General features: G+C 56.0%; 1 protein-coding gene across 16 annotated transcripts in view; it reads right to left on the bottom strand.

Moving 5' to 3' along the window:
* Dysf (dysferlin) overlaps window positions 1–23,323 on the bottom strand; it is a 208,130-nt gene that overhangs the window by 79,539 nt on the left and 105,268 nt on the right. For all 16 annotated transcript variants that reach the window (XM_071601695.1, XM_071601700.1, XM_071601698.1 and 13 more), the window contains 3 exons: window positions 21,611–21,784; window positions 7,332–7,425; window positions 6,670–6,747 (listed from right to left, as the gene is read on the bottom strand). In XM_071601695.1, the coding sequence (XP_071457796.1) occupies window positions 6,670–6,747; window positions 7,332–7,425; window positions 21,611–21,784 (346 nt within the window). The remainder of the gene's footprint in view (window positions 1–6,669; window positions 6,748–7,331; window positions 7,426–21,610; window positions 21,785–23,323) is intronic.

Raw genomic sequence — 23,323 nt, 5'->3', positions numbered from 1 at the left:
ACCTAGCCACAAGCCATTCTCTCGGCCCAGTCCCAAAGGCAAGTTAGTGTCACTGGAGCAGATTCTAGGACAGTGGTTCTCCAATGCAAGCAGGCAACAGAATCCCCTGGAAGGTACCCAGAGATTACTGAGTCCCACCCCACACTATGACACTGCAGATCTTTCCAGCAAGTTCCAAGGTGATGTTGATGCTGCCTTAAGGCCACACTTGGGAAAACAACAAGGGAACAGGTCCTTTGGGACTATGTGCTACTCAAGAGAGGAGCACAAGGCCTAGAAGAAGGGGCCCTTCCAACTTGTCCTAACGGAATGGGAACCTGGGGCTGAGGGCTAATTTGTTACCATTTTGTAAGTCTCCAAATGCCAAATGCTGAGGGCACTTGGACAGGAAAGTGTGGGGACACAGGAGGCTGGCAGCTGATACTGAATGTCTGTGAGGACTTGGCCCAGTGCCCTCATGGAAGCCCTATGCCCTTGGCACCTTGCAGTGCCCTACCTGCTCTGAGCCCACAGGCCTGCCCCAGCACTGACACCCTGTGGGACCCCAAGAGATCCTCAATGACCTTAAAAGCAATGGTCTCTGCCTCACTGGGCTCAGAAGGGTGCAAGAATGTCCAAACAACCCTGAGGCTGGGATGAGGAGACAGTGAACCCCACCAAGAAGATATAAGATGACGGGCTCCTGGACCACAAGGAGACCAAGGGGTAAGCCAAGGCCACCGCATAGGACACAGCAGAGAGAGGGACTCTGCCGGTAGAAGAGGTGGGAAGGTGGGTGAGGAGCAGCAGGACTCCTATAAAGGGACCCAGAGAGCAGGGCCTAAGATGGTGGGTGTTGCTCAAAGAACCCATCATAAGGGGGAGGGGCATCTAAGTTACCAGGCAGAAGCCATGGGTACCCATTGGCTGGTCAATGCTGGGTTTAGCCACAGGAGGCTGACCACTAGCCTGGGGCCAGCCTGTCACCTCCTGCACAGAAGCACAGCAGGGTCAGTCATGGGGAGTGTCCTGCAGGAAATTGATGTTGAGCCCTGCTATGGAGTAGCAGAGGAGCAGAAGGTTCTGGGAATAGAAGGAACTGCAGGGGGAGAGGCGGGGGCAAATGCCACCTCTTGCTGATGGGAGCCTCCCTGGCACGGGGCTCCCCCTTCCACGCACTGGCCCTGGCAAGGCTGGCTGAGTCCTCTCCCTCCTGCCCCTGGCAGGGCCCGTCGGCAGTGGCGGCGTCTGTGCATTTAATGAAACCGTCTGGCTGTGATACCATCAGCTCCAAGCTCGGCAGAGAACCTCTCCCAGTTCCAGTAAGGGAAGGAGGGCGCGTTCCCATAAATAAAACCATATTAGAGGGCCGGCGAAAAAGCCCCTTTTGTTCCCACCCCCCGTGCTTCCCAACGCTTTATTTTTATAAGCATGCGGGCCCCAGACCGACCGCGTTTACACAAAGATCACAATTGCACATTGTGGCGGGCCTTGCACGCCGTATTGGTGTTGGCAGCACCCCCCACGCCGCCCCCCCCAGCAGGCCGGCTCCCTCCAGCAGCCCCAGCAGCCCAGGCAATGAGCTCAGCACTGGGGGGTGGGTGCTTTCAAACAAAACTCACCCAGACCCACACACGGGCCCCCAGCCGCCCACGGGAGAAAAAACACAACAAAGACATTGTAAAGAGCAGGCCTGGAGGCCCCCCGCCTCAGACACTGGGCCACTGTGTGCTGGGGCCTGGCCTCTCCCCCAGAGGGCCCAGCTCCTCCCCCAAAAAGCGAAACAAGGAGGGGGGCACTGTTGCTCCAGCAAGGTGGTCAGATGGACTCACAGACACATCCTCTTGCAGAGAAGCCAAGAGGAGGGAAGGTGGAGGACTGGGTTCTCACTTTCATCCCAGCCTCGGGCTCTCCCCAGGGCCGTGCACCCCGGGCCAGGGGGCATGTTTGGAAGGGTTCTCTCTGAGGACCACAGCTGCCCTGGAGAGACTCCAGCCACACACACACACAGGATTCCACCAGCATCCCCATCCACAATAGAGCCAGGGATTTCACCAAGTCCCAGGCAGGTTTGTTGATTATTTGGGGGGGGGGCGGTACCAGGGATTCAACCCAGGGGCACTTAACCACTGAACCACATTCCCAGCCCTTTTTTAATATTTTGAGACAGGGTCTCTCTAAGTTGCTTAGGGCCTCACTAAGTTGCTGAGGCTGGCCTCACACTTGCAATCCTTCTGTCTCAGCCTCCCAAGCCTCTGGGATTACAGGCATGAGCCACCATGTCAAACTCCAGGCAGACAATTCTTTGGCTGGATCCAGTGCCCTGAATCTGGCCATTCAGACTGAGCCCTGCTGCTCCAAAGGAGGACCTTCTGCATTCAACATCCTAAGCTCCCCTGTGGGACCTTTCCACCAACCAGCCCAGACCACCAATGTGGAGAACAGGATGGGTAGTGTCACACTCTTTGTCCAAAGAGGGAGATTTGCCCCCAGGAAGACCTGCAATTCCAATTCCAGTGCTCCTACATGTCATACTCGTTGGAAGGAGACCATGGAGTGGATCACAGCAATCAAATTAAAACTACCCTACAGCAAAAATTTAAGAAAAATGATTCAAAATTGTAACTAACACTCAGTGTTGGCAAATAGTTGATGAAGTATGAGGTATTCTTTATCGCTGGAAGCAATTCAGCAACCTTCAGAAAAGTAATTGGGAAGTATGCCCATAAAACATAAAGCCATTCAGGCCCCCTTTTCCATATTACTGGGAATGACCCAAATTAGCCAAACGCTATCTGTACAAAGATGTTTGCTCTGGTGTTATTTATAATATATCATTCATTTTATATAGAGTTGTTGGTAGGTTATCACTGACCTAGGAATGGGAAGATGAAGGAGACCAATTATAGCTCTTAGCATCATCAAACAGCAATGAAACAAGAGATAGAGCGTAGGTTGTGTGTGACTTAATAGTGGAACACACAGGTGCAAGGCGTAGGGGTCCCCAGAGTAGCCTGGTGACATTGAGTCAGGCTTCCTGGAGGTGGTCTCCTACCTGAGCCTCAAGAATCAGGAAGGAATCAACAGAGACCAGGATAAAGGTCAGCCAAGGGTGTCAAGGCACCCAGCAGGCAGAGACACCAAAGAGCATGGGCACTTGGGAAACAGGAAGTTGTTGGTGGAGGTGAAAGGGAGTAGGGAGCACCCATGGCGGGGGGCAGAGGGGAGGACCAAGGTGAGCAGATCACCCATGGCCCTGGACTCCTGCTGAGCAGTGTGGGCTGAATACTGTAGACAGGATGTTGCCCTCCTCTGGGAGCTCAAGGGTCCCAACACGGTTGGACAGCCTCCTTCCCTGCAGCCGCAGCACCTCCTAGGCCACCGCGCCCTGCAAACATGAGAGCTCCCTCCCCGTCTCTTTCCTGCTCAGGAAGCTTTCTTCAGTGGAGCATTTCACAAGCCTCCGATGCATTTGGGGAAAACACCTCCTTATGCTTCTGGGGCAGAATGCCTCCAATGGAGCCAACCCGAACAAAAAGCCCTGCCTAAAGGGAGAGGGGGCCGGAGGACGTGACCAGAATCCAGACGCAGGAAGCCCCAAAGCAAGAATTCCCCCACACCACTCAGGACAGAGTCCACATCTGTATGGAAAACTGAAGCTCTGGTCCCTGGGCCACAGTGTAGCAGCCATTCATCAGATGTCACTGTGGCCCAGCCTGGCAGGAACATCTCTCAGGACCACCCAACTGCACAGCCTTTTCCTCCCAGGAGCCATGGGGCCAGCAAAGAGGGCCACGGGACCTTCTGCCCTGACACCCACCCCAGCCATGGGTTAATGAACAATGTGACTTGGGAAGCCACGTCGAGCCCCATGAGACCCTCAAAGAAATATTTCTGGGCTCCTCCAGCTAAGGGCCATCTCCTGGAATGTGATAGCATCGTGCCAGTGCTGCATCTGGGTGGCAGCTCTGCCACCCAACCAAGTTCTCATCTGGGGAGCAACTTGGTGGAGCAGAAAGCTTCCCACAGGGAACCCTTTGAGAAATATCAGTCTACCAAGAAGAGCCACCCGGCTTACATGTGTTCAGGGAAACCACGCTACCCTCTCCAGAATTCCAGGGCAGGCAAGGCAGAGCTGGGTGCCACACAGATGTCACTGTCTTCTCTAGTCACGGCTTTCAGTTTAAGGCAAAGCCAGCACATACCAGAGACGCTGGCCAGGCACCAACAGGCCCACCCCCATATCCAAAAGAAGCCACTGGAATTAAGAGCATCTTACAATGTGTAGGTCTAACTGCTGTACAGGACACACACACACACACACACACACACACACACACACCACAGGCACTTTCCAAGGGTGCAGAGGATCCAGGCTGGCTATGTGTTCAAGCCCTACCTGAAGGGGAATCCCCAGGCTTCCTGGACAGTCACATCACCACAAAAAGCCCCTTCTAGATGGTGGAATGAGATGGCCATTATCACCCTATATACACACATGATTACACACATGAAACACATATGATTACACGGTGTGACTCTGCACCACATTCGTGTACAATGTGTCCAAGTGCATTCTACTGTCATATAAAACTAACTAGAACAAATTTTAAAAATAAAAAAAAATAAAGAAATTATTGTTTTTAAAAAAAAACCTCTTTATGCCAAGTCCGATATTGTTCCAGAAGTGTTTTCTGGGCAACTCCTGCATATCCCTCAACTCCTCAGCCAGGGAGGAAGCACAGATACAGCCCCTGCCTCTGGACAGCTCCAGAGTCCACCGCAGAGGGACAAGGAGAGTCCATGGGGGCACCAGAGCACAGGAAAGGCCCAGGTCAGGCTCAGGAGCATGCCCCGGGGAGGGCCCTCTGCCCCAGACAGCAGCAGGCAGCTGGAAGGTGCTACCAGCGACAGACAGAGTTAGACCCTCCCCTGGCCCCAGACATTCCGGATTCACACATGAGTTTCCTCAGAGAAATGCCAGCCGGTGGCCGCGCACAGCCTCGGGCCGCCAGCCGCCCCAGGGTCAGTTCCAGGGGAGAGATTGCTTTGGTTTAGGGTTTGGGAGTGAAAATAAACACTCTGGGTTTTATAGGTTCCCCGCGTTGGCTGCTGTTTTCCCTTCCATCAGCTGCTCAATTGGGCCTTTCATTCAGAAGCCAGTGGCCTCTGAGGAAGCCCTGGGCAGTGCCCGCAAAGCTCAAGGGATGTTTATCTGGGGGAGGGGTGGGGCCAGGATGGAAAGTGTGACGTCTCCGCAGGCCAATGCCAGGCTGACCCTGCCCTGCAGTCCCTGGACTGAGCACTGGCTTCCCACGCTGGTCCCTTGGAGGAGTTCCTGACTTGTAGGGTCCTCGGCCAACCAGGCGCACAGGGGACAAGAGGCCCTCCACCTGAGCCCCACCTGCCCACTCACCCTGCACAAACCCACTGCCTGCACCCTCCCCCTTCACAACCTCCCCAGGAGAGAAAGCAAGGCAGCAAACTTGACCCCTTCTTATTTCTCAAGGTAAGTTCCAATGGCCAGAGCCCGGATGTGTATCCCAGAGTTAGAAATCGCTGCAGATATTGACCTGCCCCTGGCACAGCCCTCACAAGGTTGCATCTATGAGTACTACCTGGGCATAGGGAGTGCTCAGAAAGTAGTCATTCTTAGGTGCCCAATGCTACAGGCTCAGGGGAAGACAAAGCCCTTTCCTGGGGGCAGGGCAAGGAGGGTCATGGTCAAAGTGGGAAGGTTGCAGCAGGAAGACCCCAATTCATCTGTGCAGCAGGTAAGGGCCCTGAGAGAGGCACCAGAGAGGAAGCCAAGTGCTGTGGAAGGAGAAATTGTCTCAGCCTGGAGAAGGGCATCCCGGCGGGTCTTGAAGGACAACTAGGAGTTCACCTGGTTTAGATTAGGAAGGAAATGCACTCTAGGCAGAGAGGATGCTAAATTCAAAAGTCAGGCACCTGGAAGAGACTGGCAAACAGACAAAGGCCGATGGGACTGGAGCTAGTGAAGAGAGGGGAACGAGCCCCAGATGAAACCGGTGAGGACCACAGGGGCAGGCTGGCGAGTGGGGGTCCGTCTGTCAGGGTTTTTGAAAGCAGATGATCGATGTGCCCAGGTATGCTGAGGGCAGGCAAGCCACGAGGCCTCCAAGTGGCCTGAATAAGAAGGGGCAAGGCCAGCGTAATGTGACAGTGTGATGCTGAAGACAAGGGAACAGATCTGAGAGATTTGAGTGCCAGAAGCCACAGAACCGTGTGACTGAGGGTTTCTGAACCCCAGGACCAAGGCAGGAAATGCAGAGGAGCCTGGACCTGGGAGCGGCGGCCCCTCAAGGATTGGGTCTGGACGGGATGGGCCACTAGAGCAACTTCAGCCCACGCCATGAAGCAAGCGGAGAAGAAGGACGCCGCTGGAGACCCTGGAGAGGGTGTGGCCTGGAAGCCATGGCTGGGGGGCTTTCAGGAAGGAGGGGATGGTCAGCCATGCCAAACCCTGCAGAGGAGTCAAGCAGATCCCGGAGGAAGGGCTGCTGCACCTGACAACCAGGAGGCCACGGGACTGAGCATCCAGCAAATGCAGCAGCCACCCCCCACAAGGGATGCCTCGGGCCACATCCCCTGTTGCCTGCAGGCCTGACTCCTCCATCTCAGCTCTCAGCCCACGGTCCCCGGCGCTCCTCCCTCTCTCCCACCTACCAGAAAAAGAGTCCTTGTCCATCGCTGGCAGGTCCCGGGCCTGGTACATGTAGCAGCGTAGGTGGTAGCGATTCCCGTCTTCACCGAAGAAGAAACAGAGACGCCAGAGTGAGCGGTTGACGGGGTCTAACTGCTGGGGCTAGAGGGGAGGGGAGTCTGCCCTCAAAGGACAGCAGACAGAGGGACTGAATGACAGAAGGGACATAGGCCACTTCTCGAGAGTGAGCCTCGCAAGCCAGGAGGACGAATCACAGCTCCAAGGTAGAACTGATTGCTGCATCCTGAGGCCAGACTAGAGCTTCAGGAATCCGGAGGAACAGAGGAGGACAGGGAGGAGCAGAGGCCAAATAGGTAGCAGGCACTCACAAGGCACAGTGTGAATGCCCACTCTCACACTTGAGTGGATGCACACGTGCACACACACATGCACACACACAGACACACGTGCACACACACAGACACACGTGCACACATACAGACACACACATGTGCACACGCACAGACACACATGTGCACACATGCCTAAAGACACTGATCAGAGAGCACATAGACTCGGTTCTCCAGAGCCCCGATATACACACCTGCCCACGTAATCCCATGCAAACAGAAGTGTAGGGTGCACACGCACATCACCTCTGTAGGTCCCACCAAGGATCACTTACAGTCAAAGATGCAGGAGATGGTGGGTCTGTTCACACCGAAGCTCAAGGTAGAGACGGACACAGAATCGTCGCTCCTATCGTCCACTACACCACCCTGGAGGCACAAAACTGGTCATGGCAGATTCTGACCCCAGAGCCCAAAGCTAGTGGGGAAACATAGGGAGGACACGAGCCAAGAAATTGGGAGTCCTGAGACCCCACCATCATCATCGTGACAACTGCCCACCTCGTAGGTGGGAAATGCAGGAGTTTGCCTTGAGTCCTGCTGTCCTGGGCCCTCCCTGTGTACCCCGGGGTGTGCAGCAGTACACCTGGCCTCCACCTTCTGGACGCATGGAGCCTCTCCACTAAGTTGTGGCTACCACAAATGTCTCCAGACATTGCCAAATGACCCCCGGGGTTAGAGGGATTGCCTCCTACTGAGAACCAACAGTAAGAATTAAATCAAATGTTGTACCTGCAGCCTTGGGCAAGATGCCTGGCACTCAGTAACATCAGTTTAACTAGTGACATCAGTTTAACCCTGTCATCTCTCTAGTGTCATGTTAATTTAGTCACTTCTGATCACCCACAGTGCCCTGAACTCCCCTATGTCTGCACCCACCCCTTCACTACCAGGGTCACGACACTCTTCAGCTGCTAAAAGCAGTTGGCCTCCAACGACACTCAGAAGCTCATCCTCTCTACGGCATCGCTAGACGCCAATGTCAAAGTCCAAAGGATTGTGGGAAATTCTTCCGACCCTCTAGAGAAGACTGGATAAGCCAGGGGGGAATTCTGAGCTGTTCCAGGTTACAGGTTGACAGGAAAAGACTCTAAAGGACTCTCCAAGGAAGAAATCAGCAGAGAGCTGGCTACTGGGGTGCATCTAGTGGAGCCAAGGTCTGGAGGTCCCGGGTTAGCATCTCTGGGCTCCCACTATCCATCCACCCGCTGCGTATTTATAGACAGTGCTGGTGCCAGAGGCATATAGGTCCCAAGCCAGATCACAAGCTCTGGGGAAAGGCTTAGATACTCACTGTCTCTCAAAGTTCCCACTGTGCTAGGGAGAGTCTGGGGCCAAGGAAAGGAACAGAAGCAGGGGCCACAGCTGGCTCAGAAATCTCTCCATCAGTTTACTGTGTACAAAGCCATTTGGGCAGGCCTGTCGCCTTGTCCTGATTAGCACTGGGATCTAACCATGGAGCCTTGAGTCACTTTGGGGAACACCAAGACCAGACCACTCCCCTGAGCCAGATGCCCACCTCTCTGGTGCCCTCCCTCAAGCCCACCTTCCTCCAAGGGCCAACAGCCCAGCCGCACACCACCGAGGGGCTGGGAGAGCAGGCACCGTTTCCCAGAGGCCCGTGCTGCCTGCTCCCTCTGCCATCGCTATTTCTCCAATCCTTCCTCCCGTCCTCTCCTCAGACCGTCACCTGCTCCATTTCAGAGGCGGTAGGGTGGAGAGATAAGGTGGCCTGTGCTCCATTTCCTTGCCCAGTGGCTCTTCCCATCCCACAAATGTGCACAACGCCTCTAAGAAAGCCCTGGCACCTTCCTGGGGTTGCCTGCTGGTCCCACCCAGGTCCACCCAGACGGGCCAGTTCTCAGCAGTGTAGCCCTGATCTTCACCCTGGATGGAGCCATTTCCCAGGAAGCACCCCAGCTCCTGGAGCTGCAGGGTCCCCCAACCCCTGTACCTCCAAATATAAGACAGTCTTTCACTTCTGTCCTCTCCTCTTCAAACCACAGCCACCTTCAAGCCTAGCCCAAGCTCCTCATCCCAGAAGTCCCTGGATGCCTGTCCCCCTACCCACCCTGCAAGCCAGGACCAGCTTCATCACCCACCGTCACTCAGCTCCGTAGCGGGAACCTTCAGTGCCTCTTATACCTGAAGGGTCAAATGACACTTCCTCCCAGTCAGGCCCCAGTGACCTGTCCCATCCCCCATCCCGCACCAAGGTCTGCCTCCCTCAAACCCGGCCCCCTCAAGCTTCCCAGGATCACCCTTGCTCCCTCTGCTCGCTGTTCCCTGTCTAGGCTGCCATCAGGCATCCCAGTCCTCCCCACCTAAGGTCATCCTGCAAGTGATTGGCTCTGGCTCACTTCACCAGACATCCTCCTTTGTGACAGGGAGGAACAGTGACCCTGCCCTAGCTTCCTTTCACCACAATTTCAACGAGGCTCTAAAACCAGATCACTTGGGCCCCAATTCTGACCCTGTAATTAACTGGCTGTACGGCTGTGGGCAAGTTGCTTAATGTCTCTGAATGAATCATTTGTGAGTTGGAAAGAGGTCTACAGCACCTATCTCAGAGGTACCGTGATGGACAGCTAAAGAAGAGAGAAGACAGAGAACAGGAAGTTCTTGGTATACTGCCTGGCACCAGAGCCAATGTTCCAGAAACGTTAGCTAGTGATGACCTTGGGAAACGGCTGTGCTGGGGTGGTGTTCAGACACCTCATACTTGTATTCTCACAATTATTCCAGGAAGCTGGAAAAGTGAACGTTTCCATAGGGGATCCCAGCCCTGGGGGATCAAACCTGCACGAGCAGGCACCTCCCCAGAACTTGGGTCCCCCCCCTCTCTCTCTCTCTCTCACACACACACACACACACACCCCAGCAGGGTAACAGGGAGGAGAGTCATACTGCAGACAGGGGAAGTCCAAAGGCCTCGTCGTCTTGAGGTCCTCCCTCCTGGGCAGCTGTGGCCCCCAGGGTTCCCACCAGGAGAGGCTCCTGGCCTGACCGCACTGCTGCTCTGGCAACAAGTCAAGCAGCTACTGGCCACTGAGCACCCCTCCTGGCTACAGTGCCTGTGGGCTCTGAGGCCAAGCATGGAGACAGACTTGAAGGCTCCCAGCAGGCCATCCAGGCAGGAGACACAGGACACCAAGGCAACAGGTGGGGACACCAGCCAGCACTGGGGTTCAATAAGGCATCTGGCACTGGCACCTGGCCCCTCCAGCTGCTGGCTATGAGGCCTGGGGTGTGGTGGGGGAGAGGGACTGGGTTCAGTTGGGGTGAAAGGGCCACAGACCCTTGTCCCTCCTCCCCAGCCTGGCCACACACAAGTGCCCCACCGGCAGGTAGGGTGCTGGGTGAGCACAAAGTGGTGGTGGGGGGTGTCGTCCAGCTACACAGGCCCCATAATTCACCTCTGCCTCAAGGGCACCCACAGGGACCTCCCTGCTTGTGGTGGCTGCCAACACCCATCCCCACTCACCTCACACCTCCTTCAGACGGCCTCCCCTCCTGCCGCCCATCAACACCCCCCACAGGCTCTGTCTGGGACTCTGGATCCCTGTCCAAGGGCAGGGCCTCCCGCCTGCCATCAGAAGAGGTGTTCCCCTCCCTGGGACTTCCACCAGGGCCGGGGCCAGGTACAGGCCTGACCCACAGCAGCCCCTGCCCGAAGAATAACTCCCAGGGGGCCCTCCACCTGGCCTTCTCCACCTGCCCTGCCACCAAGGGAGGGGCCCAGCCATCCCCCGTGGTCACGGGACACCAATGCCACTCACATACATCCCTTCTTCCTCCCCTCTCCTTGCGGTTCAAGGAGTCGGATGGGGATTGCGAGGAAGATCCATTTCTGGGGAGCAGGGCAGACACACACTCAGAGCCAAGCAGAGGGGCAGTTACGAGATCAGTGCCTCCCAGCAGAGCCCCAATCCCCGGCTCCCCTGGTTCACACTCTGCTCAGAACTCCAGCCACACAGCAGCCCAACATCTTCACATTCTCTGGCCACCAACCCTCCCCAAAGGGACCTGGGCTCCCCAACGGCCCCTGACCCTCTTCTGTGGCCTTATTTTCCCTTACAGCACAGATGCCTGGCACGTTCACCTTTCTGCTGACTGCCTCCATCACTGGCAGTGAGCTCTAGGCGGGCACCGCTGGGTCCCCAGTGCCCACTGCAGGGCCTGGCACACAGAGGCCCTGGCACACAGAGGCCCCGGTGACATGTTTACAGAATAAGGGAGTGAAGTCCAGGGCCAGCTCCCCACCCACCCACGCGCCTCCCTCTTCACACCCTGGAACTTCCGTAGGGGTTGAGCCTGACTCAGGGGAAGGAGCCCCAGAGAGGCGCCCCCCCAGGTGAGAAGAGAGTGCAGGCAGGGACCCGGAGGGTGGCTCAGTGGTGCAGCACTTGCCCTGCAGGCGAAGCCCTGGGTCCCATCCCCAGGAATGAAAAAGAAAGGAAGAGGGTGAAGTGGCGGTGTGATGTACAGAGTACTGCCAAGCGGTGTGCTAATCCAGGGACTACTCAAAGAGTCCCCACAGCCTTCCAGGGAGGGATGACAACCACCTCTGTGACCCCAGAGCACACGGAGGCAAAGCAACCCGACAGCAGCAGTCCCAGGGCAAAAGAGCGGCCAGCAGATATGGAATAAATGGGTCACCTGTAGCAGCACGTCATGTGCATGGAGGAGAAAATCCAGGTGACAGATTCATTTTACAGACCCTGGGGCACAGACGGAGGAAACGCCCAGGCTGCATGAGGTCCCAGGAGGGGAAGGGGACAGGAACTCCCCAGGCCTCCAAGTGTGGATCAGTGGGCATAGAGAGGACACGAGCCAGGGGAAATTGGGAGTCCTGAGACCCCACCATCATCATCGTGACAACTGCCCACCTCGTAGGTGGGAAATGCAGGAGATTGTCTTGAGTCCTGCTGTCCTGGGTCCACCTTGTGCACCCCGGCGTGTGCAGCAGCACAGCTGGCCTCTACCTTCTGGACGCATGGAGCCTCTCCACTAAGTTGTGGCTACCAGGAATGTCTCCAGGCATTGTCAAATGACCCCGGGGGTAGAGGGATTGCCCCCAGCTGAGAACCAACAGTAAGAATTAAATCAAATGTTGTACCTGCAGCCTTGGGCAAGATGCCTGGCACTCAGTAAGGGGTACTAGTGACATCAGTTTAACCCTGTCATCTCTCTAGTGTTGTGTTAATTTAAATGATGCCTCTCCTCTGGTCTTCTTTAATGCCTTGAGCCCACCATCCTTTTGCCACAGGGCCTTTGCACAGGCTGTCCTCTCCATCTGACATGCCCTCTCAGCTAGCTAACTGGAGCTCTCTCTCCAGCTTAGTCATCACTGAGGCATGGACACTTCCTTGATGAGCCAGCCTCCTTCCTGCATCCATCCCCCACGCACATAGGCAAGGTAGGCACAGTTCTATGATACCCACACTCAGCCCAACATCTGGCACTTAGTAGGGATCCAGTAAAGACGGATTACGTGAAACAAACCACCATCATCCCCTTTGCCTGAACCACGTGCCAGTCAGCAACCTCCCAGCTCAGGAGGCCAGGATCTGACACTGCCTGGGTGTGGCCTCACTCAGGTCCATGATGGGGGAGGGCAGGTGGGGCGCTGTGCAGGGGGAGTGGCACCGGCAGCGTGGGGCAGGCAGCAGGAGCAGCGAGCGCTTGCTAGGCCCAGGCCACGGGGAGGCTGCGCTCTGCCCCCCACCTCCCACAGCCCTGCACACACCCTGGCCGGCCCCAGGGCCAGGGCCAGGGCATTGGGTTTCCCACAATCACATTCCTGCCTCCATAGCTCATGCTGGCGACTCCCAGGCTGGGGCTGGCAGCCACGCGGTCTGTGGCCACGCACTCTGTCCCAGGGCTAGCTGTGTAAGGGATCCTGCTGCTCGCCCCGGGGCCTGGGTGGCCTCCAACCCACCGCTGCCCGGCAGGAGGCCACGGCTCCCTGGAGGAGCCGGAGGTAGGAGGGACTCACCCCTCAGAGATGTTCCCAGGCTCCCCAGGAGCCCCAAGCCAACGGCCACCTGAGTCTGTCCAGGCCTCACCTCCAAGCACCTCAGCCAGGAGGAGGTGAGCAGGTGAGGAAAATGCAGCCTGTGGAAGGGGACTCCTCACCCACTGAAGTCACATCAAGACCAAGATGGAGCCCAGCAGCAGGCCTGAGAGTCCTGCATCCTGCAAGGCCCTGCAGCAAATGGCCTTGCCCTAGACAGGGTCTGCAGGTCAGGATCCATGGAGAGGAAGGAGGGACACAGAAGGGGTGAGAGCAGAGGCAGATGCTGCAAAAAGACACAGGCTGGGCGGGCAGGTGACAATGCCACACAGCCACACCACGGTGGCCTGGCTGGAATCAACAGGACCTAGAGGCATGTCAGTGCCACTGGGGAGACCAGAGACGCCTTCCTTCCCTGTCCCAGCGGGGTCAAGCAGATGTGCCGCTCTCCTCCACTTCCAGGAGGACCCACGTCCTACCCAGGATGGTGCCAGCAGCACAGGTGGCACGGCTGTTGGAAAGGGCACCACTGCTGGGGGCCATCCCCAGCTCGACTTCTGCAGACAGGACCAGGGAGCAGAGGGTGCTAGGGCCAGCTCACGGGGCTCGTGAGAGCAGATTAAGTTTTCAGGAAGTCTGCAAGTCAGCTGTTAGACACCGTCATCAATAAAATCCAACTCATGCAGCCAGTTACGGGGGTACACACCTGCTATCCCAGCGTCTCAGGAGGCTGAGGTAGGAGGATCGCAATTCCAAGGCTAGCCTCGGCAACTTAGCCAGGCCCTAAGCAATTCAGTGAGAACTTGCCTCTCAATAAAATATTTTTTTTAAAAAAAAGGGCTGCGGATGTGGTTCAGTGGTTAAGCAGCCCTGGGTTCAATCCCTGGTACCAAAAAAAATTAAATCATACAAATTGACAACTCAAGAGGTCATATTAAAAAGCAAAGGTGGTAAATATTCAAACCTCTCCTAATCACTACCTTTTGCAATTATCTCTCCTCCTGCAATCAGCACCCTTGTGATGAGGTACTCCTGTATCCCTGCTCCCAGCCTTCCTTGACTGCCTCCCTGTTCAATGGTGCCTCATTGCTTAGCTCAAAACCAGCCATGGTAGGGGTGTGTTCACCATGGAAATCAGCAAATGCTACCAATCTGGGCCTTGTTTGTTCTGGAGAGCTTGTTGACCAGCACAGTACTCGGGTGACATTCCAGATTCTCACCTTCTTCACTGTCTCTTCTCTATCTGCTTTGCTGGGACAACCAAATAATAGGACAAGGTAGGAGAGATACGATAAACCCTGCACAACCCAGCCATTATCTGTTAAGACCTTTCACAATCCCTGTGTGAGGAAACGCAGCTGCAATAATGACGACTTGTCTTCTCTGAGCCTTATTGGTAAAAGGGGATTGCCAATAGAACCCACCTCCTAGGACTGTTAAATGAGATAATATGTAAACAGAGTGGGAGACGACTATGCATGGTATGTGCCCTAGGACAGGGGTCAACCATTGCTGACCATAAAGAGCCAGGTAGTAAATACTTTCACCATGGACCCTATAGTGTCTGTCACACTGTTCCGCTCCCATTGTAGCAAAAAGCCACCACAAACAATATGCAAGTGAATGACCACACCGTCTGTCTGCCGAGGAACCCTTATTTACAAAAACAGGCAGAAGGCCAGATTTGGCCTGTAGGCCATGCTTCACCAACCCCTGCTCTATAAGGGGGAGGTTATTATTGGTGTTGTGTCATTATCATCCCCCATCTGATAATCAGTGAGAAAACTGAGGACCAGAGAGACCAATGTCTACCCTGAGATTACACAGCAAATTTAGCGGGCAGAATCAAAGGTCTCCATGGCCAACCTGCTCAAGGCTTTTTCCTAACAACACCTGCTTCCCCATCAGAGCTCAGAGCATCTAAGCCAAGCTCTGGAGCTGCAGAGGACTGAGTACCAAGTCAGGACTGTAGGGAACCCGCTTCACTGCCCTGGAGCTTGGAGGGAAACCCCACACAGGCCAGCAGCCGCAGCCAAGCGAGGAGAAGCTTTTAAAAGAGGGAATGGAACAGAGGAACGAGCAGAACTCCCTTCCTAATCAGGGCTGATTGCAACCTTAAGTAGAATAGCAGGCGAGGGTGCAACCCCATTTCATTTACAGCTGGAGCCAGCGCTTGGAAGCAGATGCTAAACTCCTTGCAAAACTACTGGCTGGCCCCTGGGGATGTGGGAGTGGAATGAGGAAACCTGGAGAATCCACAGTGCCACGTGTGGGCTGGCGAGGGCATATGTGTGTGTGTCCCTCCAGGGTTTCCACATCTCCACATGTGCAGGGTGCAAAGAGCTCTCTGGCAGGTTTTATCCCGGGCCAGCGTGCCTTGGTAATTAGGACAACTGTATGTCCCACTTTGCCTGGAACGGCCCCACTCATGCCTGTTTAGCCAGCATGATCATTAATAGTGTTCCACACCAGACAATAAATTATACAGTCCCCTAGAAATCATGGAGCCAGACCCTTGTGTATACAGGGGGGCACCTGACACCTCTGCTCAACAAAATGTGGCTGCCATTCTGTCTGGCAATTGGGTCCTCCAGAGTTTAGCATCCCAATCTGGGCAAGATAGACCCGGAGTCCACGCATTTAGAGCACTTGCCCACATTTCTTTCTCTGGAAGAGAGCCAGGGAGACAGGGAGGAGCTGAGAGCCATCAAGCACCCGCTTCCAGCACAATGTCAGGTAGGGGACAGGAACAAGAAACCTGGGCTGCACAGAGTTGCCTTCCAACAGCCCAGCCCCAGCCCCAGCCCCTGCCCAGGCCTGGGTTAACTAACCAAGCAAACCCCTCACACCTCCCGGGCACTAGCCTGGCTCAGAGCGCCAGCTCTGGGAACGGTGCCTGAGGACTGGCCCAGCACACCGCATGGCTCCATCCAGGTGGCAGGCAGACACTCCCACACACCCCACCGCCCACCCACAGCTGGCCTCCTTGTCAGCCAGCTCTGATCTCGAATCACTCCATTCTGGAACCTGCTTCTCCATGATCCCCTCCCCAGAACTTTCAACTCCCAACTGCCCTTCCATGCCTGTGGCCCAGGCTTGGGACACCTGTCTTTCTGGGTCCTCTCTACTTCAGGGCAGAACTCAGGCCTCTACCAACAACTGCAGGCTTTGGAGGTGGGTGCTACCCAGGGTGGAGGGGAGATGCTTCTCTAGCTGCCCAACTGCCCCAGGGAAGCCAAGCCTCCTGGCTATAAGGCGGAGTGGGGATCCGGCCAAGGGCCACAGCCAGCTGCTCAGCTGCCATGTCCCACCCTGAAGGGCTCTCGATGGGTGAGGACGAACTTTTGCTCTTATAAAAGTGACTTATAAAAAGCGGGTGAAATTACCCATTTGGCCAATGGTCAGGAGACATCTGGGGAGAGGAGACAGAAGAGCCGGCTGTCTGACCTTGCTTCTAATACTGACCCATGCTCCCACTTCTCAGGACTCAGTTTCTTCTGTGCTGACATTTGGATCTCAGAGCTGTTCTAGAGTCGCACTGTCCAGTAGAACTTTCTGCAATGATGTACCATCCTGGGCCAGCTCGTGCGGCCACTGTGTGCTCAAGATGTGTCTGGTCTCACTCGGAACTGAATTCTCTTTATATTACTTTAGATGTCCGTTTAAATAGCCACATGTGACTAGTGGCTACTGTAGCCCAACTAGAGCCTCAGTCTCCTTGACTGTAAAATGGGGCTGATAATAGATGCCAGCCTTCTAGGGTCACCATGAGGATAAAATGAGATAATACAGATTGTCTCACTTTGGGTTTTGGCACGTGATTAAATAGATTTTAGTGATTCTATCCCCTTTGGGGTCCTGGATCCCCTAATGAGGTGGATAAAACCCAGGACCTTACACCACAATTTAGCCATTACATACCCGAACATGCAAACCATACACACGCATTCGCAGATTGCGCACTTGTGCGCACACACACGTGCATAACTTTGCATCCGATTTCAAAAGGCTCCTGCAGCTCAGGAGTCTGTTTGAGGACATCCTCAGAACACGAAAGTTCCTCCCAGCTCTGAAAAGCTCCAAGGCTCTGAGCACACGTTGCTGGTCCACCTCCTCCCCTCCTGCCTCCTGAGGAAACCCTCAGGGCTGAGCAGAGGCAGGGCTTGGAAAAATCCTTGCACGGAGGGCAGGCCCAGGGCAAGGGCGACAGGACAGATTCCGTGAGCTCATCCCAGCAGCCGTCACCAGAGTTCCCAGAGAGGCCGGTGGCGTCAGGAGGGGGTGACTGGGTGGGAGCCGGCGGTGGTGGCTGCGGCGGCAGCAAGGGGTGTGGGGCAAGGAGAGGGAGGCTGGATGGAACGCGCTATAATAGCGGCTTTGTGCTCCGCTTCCCAACTCCTGGGAACGCCAGGAAGATTATGAAACCCGGTGTCTTTGGGAATGCCAGGATATTAGCTGGAAAAAGAATAATACGAAAATAAAATAATGCTCGGGATGGAGACAGCAGACGATTAGCAGACGGAGCCAGGGCCTCCCGCTCCGCAGAGGGAGCCAGGCTTGGCCCCTGCCGAAGGTTTCAGGGAAAGGCTGCCCGTGCTAATGAGCAGACAGGGCCTCCCTTCCAAGCAGACGTCTTCCAGAAGGGGGCTAGCCAGCCAGGCCCAGCCCTCCGGTGGACACACAGGCCAGGGGAGGGGTAGTGGAAGGCCGTGGGCATCACCAGGCCTGTGCTTGGGCCCAGACATCAAGGTACCAGGAAGGCTACCGGCCCCCCTCCCACTGTCCTTCCCTGGCTCCTTCAAAGTCTGCCTCCAGTCTCCTCCACCAAGAAGCCACCCCTCATCAAACAGTCACCCCGGAAGCACGCATCCTCCCTCCAGCTCCTCCCTGGAGCTCACTGTGATCATTTCTTGTCCTAATCACACAGGCCCTCCCCACGGGCCAGACCAGAGGAGTATTAGAATATCATTTCTGTCCCACCAAGGAATAGGGAGAATAGGTCATCTTGTCCTGCCTCCCTATCCAAGATGCTGGCCACATACCTTCAGCCAGGTGTGAACAGGCCCTGCCTCTCTCTGTGAAGTGAGACTCTGGGGTCCTGCCTGGATACTGAATCAGAGTCTGCATTTTAACAAGATCCCCTGACTGGCTCCTTTGTTCAAGTCAGAGGAGAACTTCTCTACATGCGTCCCTGTTAACCCTGACCATGACCCTAGGGTGCAGTTCCTTTCATGAGTGAAATAACAGACTCCCTAAACGCATGAGTGACCTGTCCACAGCCTGTGGGCAGAGGAAGCAGAGTCCAGAGCACACCTGCACACTCAGAAGCGCTGCCCATCTCACCAAGCTCTCACCAGCACATCAAGAGACGCTGGAGCTGGGCGCAGTGGCACACACCTGTCATCCCAGCAGCTCGGGAGGCTGAGGCAGGAGGATCTTGAGTTCAGAGCCAGCCTCAGCAAAAGTGAGGCTTTGAGCAACTCAGTGAGACCCTGTCACTAAATAAAATACAAAATAGGGCTGGGGATGTGGCTCAGTGGTCAAGTGCCTCTGTGCTCAACCTCCAGTACCCACCCCCACACTCACACACAAAAAATGACATTGGGACTGTGAGCAAGGACCAGCACTCAGGTAAGGCAGCAGGGTCCTGGCACCAGAAAATCTTGGGACCATCTGTCCCAAGATGTGAGATGGGCTTTAGACCCAGTCACTCACTGGGGCATCAGTATGTCCAGAGCAAGGATAGTGGGGCTCAAGGAAAGAGCCCAGACTATCCCTTGTTGTGGCAGGAAGTGTGTAAAGGTGACTGGGAGAGAGGAGTGTGTTCGTGGGGGGAGGGAGGATGTGTGTTGGGGCTGATAGGGGCTCAGCTCACTCGGAGTATGGTCCAGTCAGTTATTGTCAACTGGGCCTGTGTCTCTGTCCAAATGCTGGACCCACCTAGGACTTTCCAAAACTCTGCGGTCTTCCCACTCCAGGTATGTGGGATGCATCCTCCCAAACCACTGGCTCTCTCTGTTCTCTACCGCAGCCCCCGTTCTCCCAGGACTCAGAGGACTTGGCGGCCCCTGGCTTCTTCCGCATATCACAGCCACAGCCAGGTCACATTTGAATTGTAATCCATCACCTCCCCTTTGTCGACTTGACACTTGATTGCAATGATGTCTGGTGACATTTTCTCCCACATAAAGAATAAAAGAGTTGGTTTCTCCGTTTCTGGGAAAGGCTCCCCCATTCTCCCAGTCACTGAGCCACGAAAGCTTGGCAGTGGGTCCCCAGCCTTCCTCACCTTCCTCCTCCAGGTCCCACCAGCCCCAGCACCCATCCACACTCCCATCCATGAGTCCCGGGGCACCTCTGGCCTTGCACCCCGCTCCCTTCCTGGCCCCATCCCCTCCCAGCTGATGCTCAGCCCCCACACTCCCACCTCCCTGCCTCAGGCCACCTGGCAGGCAGCCGCCAGATCTGTATTCACTCAGCACTACACCAGGTGTGTGCGTCAGGCTCCCCGGGGCCAGCCCAGAACTCACTGCAGCCCCAGGCCCACCAGTGGTGCCCCTCCATCTACCCTTTCATTCTTCCCTCCCCTGCCGCTCCATCTCCCTCTGCCCCAGAGGGTCACCTCACCAATGGATTTCTACCCCAAACTCCTGATGACCCCGATGGGCATTCTCCCTCTCCACCCTGACTGGCGCTCCCAAAGTTCAGTTCTGACCAGAGCGCGCGGCTGCCCCACCCCCACAGTGGCTCCCCCACAGCCCACTGAGGAGCACTCAGCTGCTGCCATCTGAGCTCTCTGCCCAGCTCTGTTTTCAGAAGCTCCTCTCTCCTGGCAGTGGTACTGTCAATCACAGAGCAGGGCCACGGACCCGGATGGCCAATCAGAACCCTCCATTCCCTCAGGTGCAGGGCCTGACTCAGGTACATGACCAGGTGGAGCCAGTCGCTTGGAGACTTTTATTAGCACTTTTGAGAAAGCAGCCCTCTGGGGTCTCCAGCAGGGAGGTGGGCTGTACTAGCTGATGGAGCAGGGCTTCGTGGGCTGTCACAAGGAGGTCAGCCTTTGGTCACCAGCATCATCTTTGCCACCAGGGAGACAGCCAGTATGAGATGAGGTCAAGGCAGGTGTGAGTCCTGGGGACACCGTGCGAACCTGGATCTCCTGCCACCCTGACGCCCTGCCTACCTCCTGGGTGCTTCCGGGCTAAGAGAGCCCATAAGCCCCCTTGTCTCTTTAGCCCATTGAGTTGAGTCTCCCTTTGATGGAAGCAAGTGCTGGTTACTCAGGTGTCTGCCTGGCCGAACCAGACCCCGCCTGACCGAGACCCAGGCCTTCCTGGAGGTCTTTTCCCACCATGCTCAGTTGGAGTCACGTGACTATCCCAGGCCCTGCCCAGTCCTGGGCCAGGCCCTTTCTGACTCAGGACAAAAGGGGTCACCAGACAGCAGCCCTGCCCCCTCCTACCTTGCTCCTGAGCTGGCCTGAGGACCAGTTCAGCAACCAGAGAGCCCAGGCTCTGCTGTCTCCCCTCAACCTCCCCAAGACTTGGCCCAGGAACTCGAGAGCAGGCTTCCTCCGGATTCTCAGACATTATCTGACCAGTGGAGGGTTTCCGCTCCTCTTCCCATGGCTGGGCCTGGCTCACCATCATGGCCTGAGAGTGGCAGACTTCTGTTCACTCCCTCATGGCCACTGCTGGCTTCGACTCCCATCAGATCCTGGGCCCACCCGCTGCAGCCTCTCAGCCCTGGAGACTAGGCCACACCATGGCTATGTCCTTGGTGTCCATTAGACATACACAGGCACATGTGGCTGGCTTCCCATGGATGGCTTCATGTCCCATCAGCCAGTGCAGCTGTGAGACCTGCTCTCTGGGGTCCCAGCCAGAGCCCCCATGGGGGTCACATGCTCACAGCTCGATTTCAGAGGGGGCACTACAGTCAGGCCTCTTACTTCCACCCCTGGGAATCTGCAGGGCACAAGCTATATATCACTGGCCTGAGGGTCCCCACTCAGACGCTCCAGGATGCGTCTGCTCATCTCTTTGGGGGAGTCCATCACCCAGACTATGGGTAATCTTGAACTGATTCCAGTGCCACTGGTTGCAGAACTGCACTTTACAGGCTCAGGTGCTAAAGTTCATCTCTCCCCATGTACCTGAGAAGCCTGTGAGCATAATCCCTGCCTCAGGACAACCAAGGGCATCCCAGGGTCATCCGACATCTCTAGCTACTACAGTGCCTTGGGCCTCCCACCTCCATGCCAACCAGCCACTTTAAGAAGATCAAGGTCCCTTGGCTCCAGTCCTGGCGATCAGGTGATCAGAAGCGAAGGCCCCTCCCTCTCAACTACTTACTACTCAAAGAAGGAGAAAGAGACTATTTTATTTTAGGACAACCCCCAGACAGGATGACTGGCCAATGTCACATCCAAAAAAACAAAAAACTAACCTGGGGGCTCCCATGCCCCTCCCCCATCAGCCCCTGGAAAGCCCTGGGAAAGCAAGCCAGACCCCAGACAGGTGCAGCCCCACCTACCAGAGCCCCCTCGAGGGCAAACACAGCTGCTGGCCCCGTCTTCTCCAGTGGCTCCATGCGGCGGCGCCAGCGACGGCGGCGAAAAGCATCCGTCTTGCGATATTCGAGGTGGAACTTCCAGCCAAAGAGAGAGGCATACTCCCAGCCCTCGCCCTCCGCCTCCGCCTGCCTGTGCTGCACGGGAGAACAGGGCGGCTTAGAGGCCAGTTGCTAGGCCTGTGGGGCGTCCAGGACCCAGCTGTGCCTCCCCACAGACTCCCACAGCAGTGCAGACCAGGTAGGAAAACCTGGGAGGGCTGCCTGGAGGAGGGGGGCTTTGAGAAGCATCTGGAGCAACAAGACCTCTAGGTGAAAACATCAGGAGGGGAGAGGAGGCTCCGTGGCTGCAAGGAGAGCCCGCAGGAGGGGAAGGTGATGCAGCAGTGGTGGAAACCCTGGCTCTGGGGATGCTCGCTGATTTGAATTAGGGGAGGGTTGCATAAATCCAGGGGTTTCTTGTCATTTCCTTTTTCTTCTTCATATTCCCAGCTTATAAAAATAGAAGTGGGCCTGTAGTTCAGAGGCAAAACAAAGATCCTGTTTCCCCAGGAGGTGGGATCCAGGCGAGCTGCGGAGACCCCCTGCACTTGTTCCAAGAGGCCCCTCTCCCAGCCCCAGAGGAAATCTGGAAGCCTCTCGCCCCAGCTCCTGGGAGAAAGTAGCCTGAGGCTATCTAGAGCCACAAGCAGTGACAAAGGCCAGTCCTGGAGGTCAGCTGCCTCCCCTCCAGGAAGAAGGGAAGGCTAAGGGGTCTGGCCAGGCCCTACCTCTGACAACCAGCCCGTCAGGGAGAGCACTGTGTGCCTGGCTCACAGCAGCAGCAACAGCTAATTTCCCAAACACTTCTTCTCCCCAGACCCAGAGACATTCCTCTTTAGATTCTAGGCTCAAAAGAGAGGAAGGAACCTGGGTCATGCCAAAGGCTACATACACTTAGACTGGTGGAAGCCTGGGTTCTTGGGCCAAAATTCAAAAGCACACTTGGGAAGGAAGGAGGGAGACCAGGAGGGTCCAGGGGAGGCAGGCACTGAGGCCATGCGGAACTTGGGCATCTGTGTGACTCTGGAGCAAGGGCATGTGTCATGTGTGCTCATACGTGTGCACTCTGGCCCTGTCTGTGTCCTGTGGGATGGGGTCCCGTCCTTGGGTACATGCTGACGGAGCCCATCCTTATCCCTTCACCATGCTCGCACCCTGCAATCAAGTCAGGTGGTTCCAAGTTCCCTGCAGCTGCCTGCTTAGAGCCTGCTAAGAGCCACCATGCTGGGGAGGTCTGTATCCCAGCATGCCCCAGCAGCCTTCAGCCAATGACAGACAGCTAGGAAGATGCCAATCCAGCCCCCTTGCCTGCCAGGTGAGGAGGATTCTGTGGTCCAACGTGGGCCCCTCCCCAAGGCACATCCTTTCCCCTCTCCCTCCTGAGAACACAGTCTTTAGGGACTGGAGCCAAAGCCATGTCATGGATTCTGCTTTTAGGAAGCTGTGCCTACTCCTGGGGTCGCTCTGCACCTGCTGGGGCTGCAGGGGAACCCTGTATGTGAACCCCTGGGGTAGGCTTGCTACGTGGATATGCTGTGTCTGTGGGATCTGCATACCTAGGTACTAGGAGTCATCTGTACATGTGCTGGATGTGATCACTGCGTGTGTTGGGTGTGATCTGTGAGCAGCTGCAAT

This window comes from Marmota flaviventris, chromosome 14, assembly GCF_047511675.1.
Source record: "Marmota flaviventris isolate mMarFla1 chromosome 14, mMarFla1.hap1, whole genome shotgun sequence".
In the NCBI taxonomy this organism is placed as follows: domain Eukaryota; kingdom Metazoa; phylum Chordata; class Mammalia; order Rodentia; family Sciuridae; genus Marmota; species Marmota flaviventris.
This window is presented reverse-complemented; position numbering and strand designations above follow the sequence as displayed.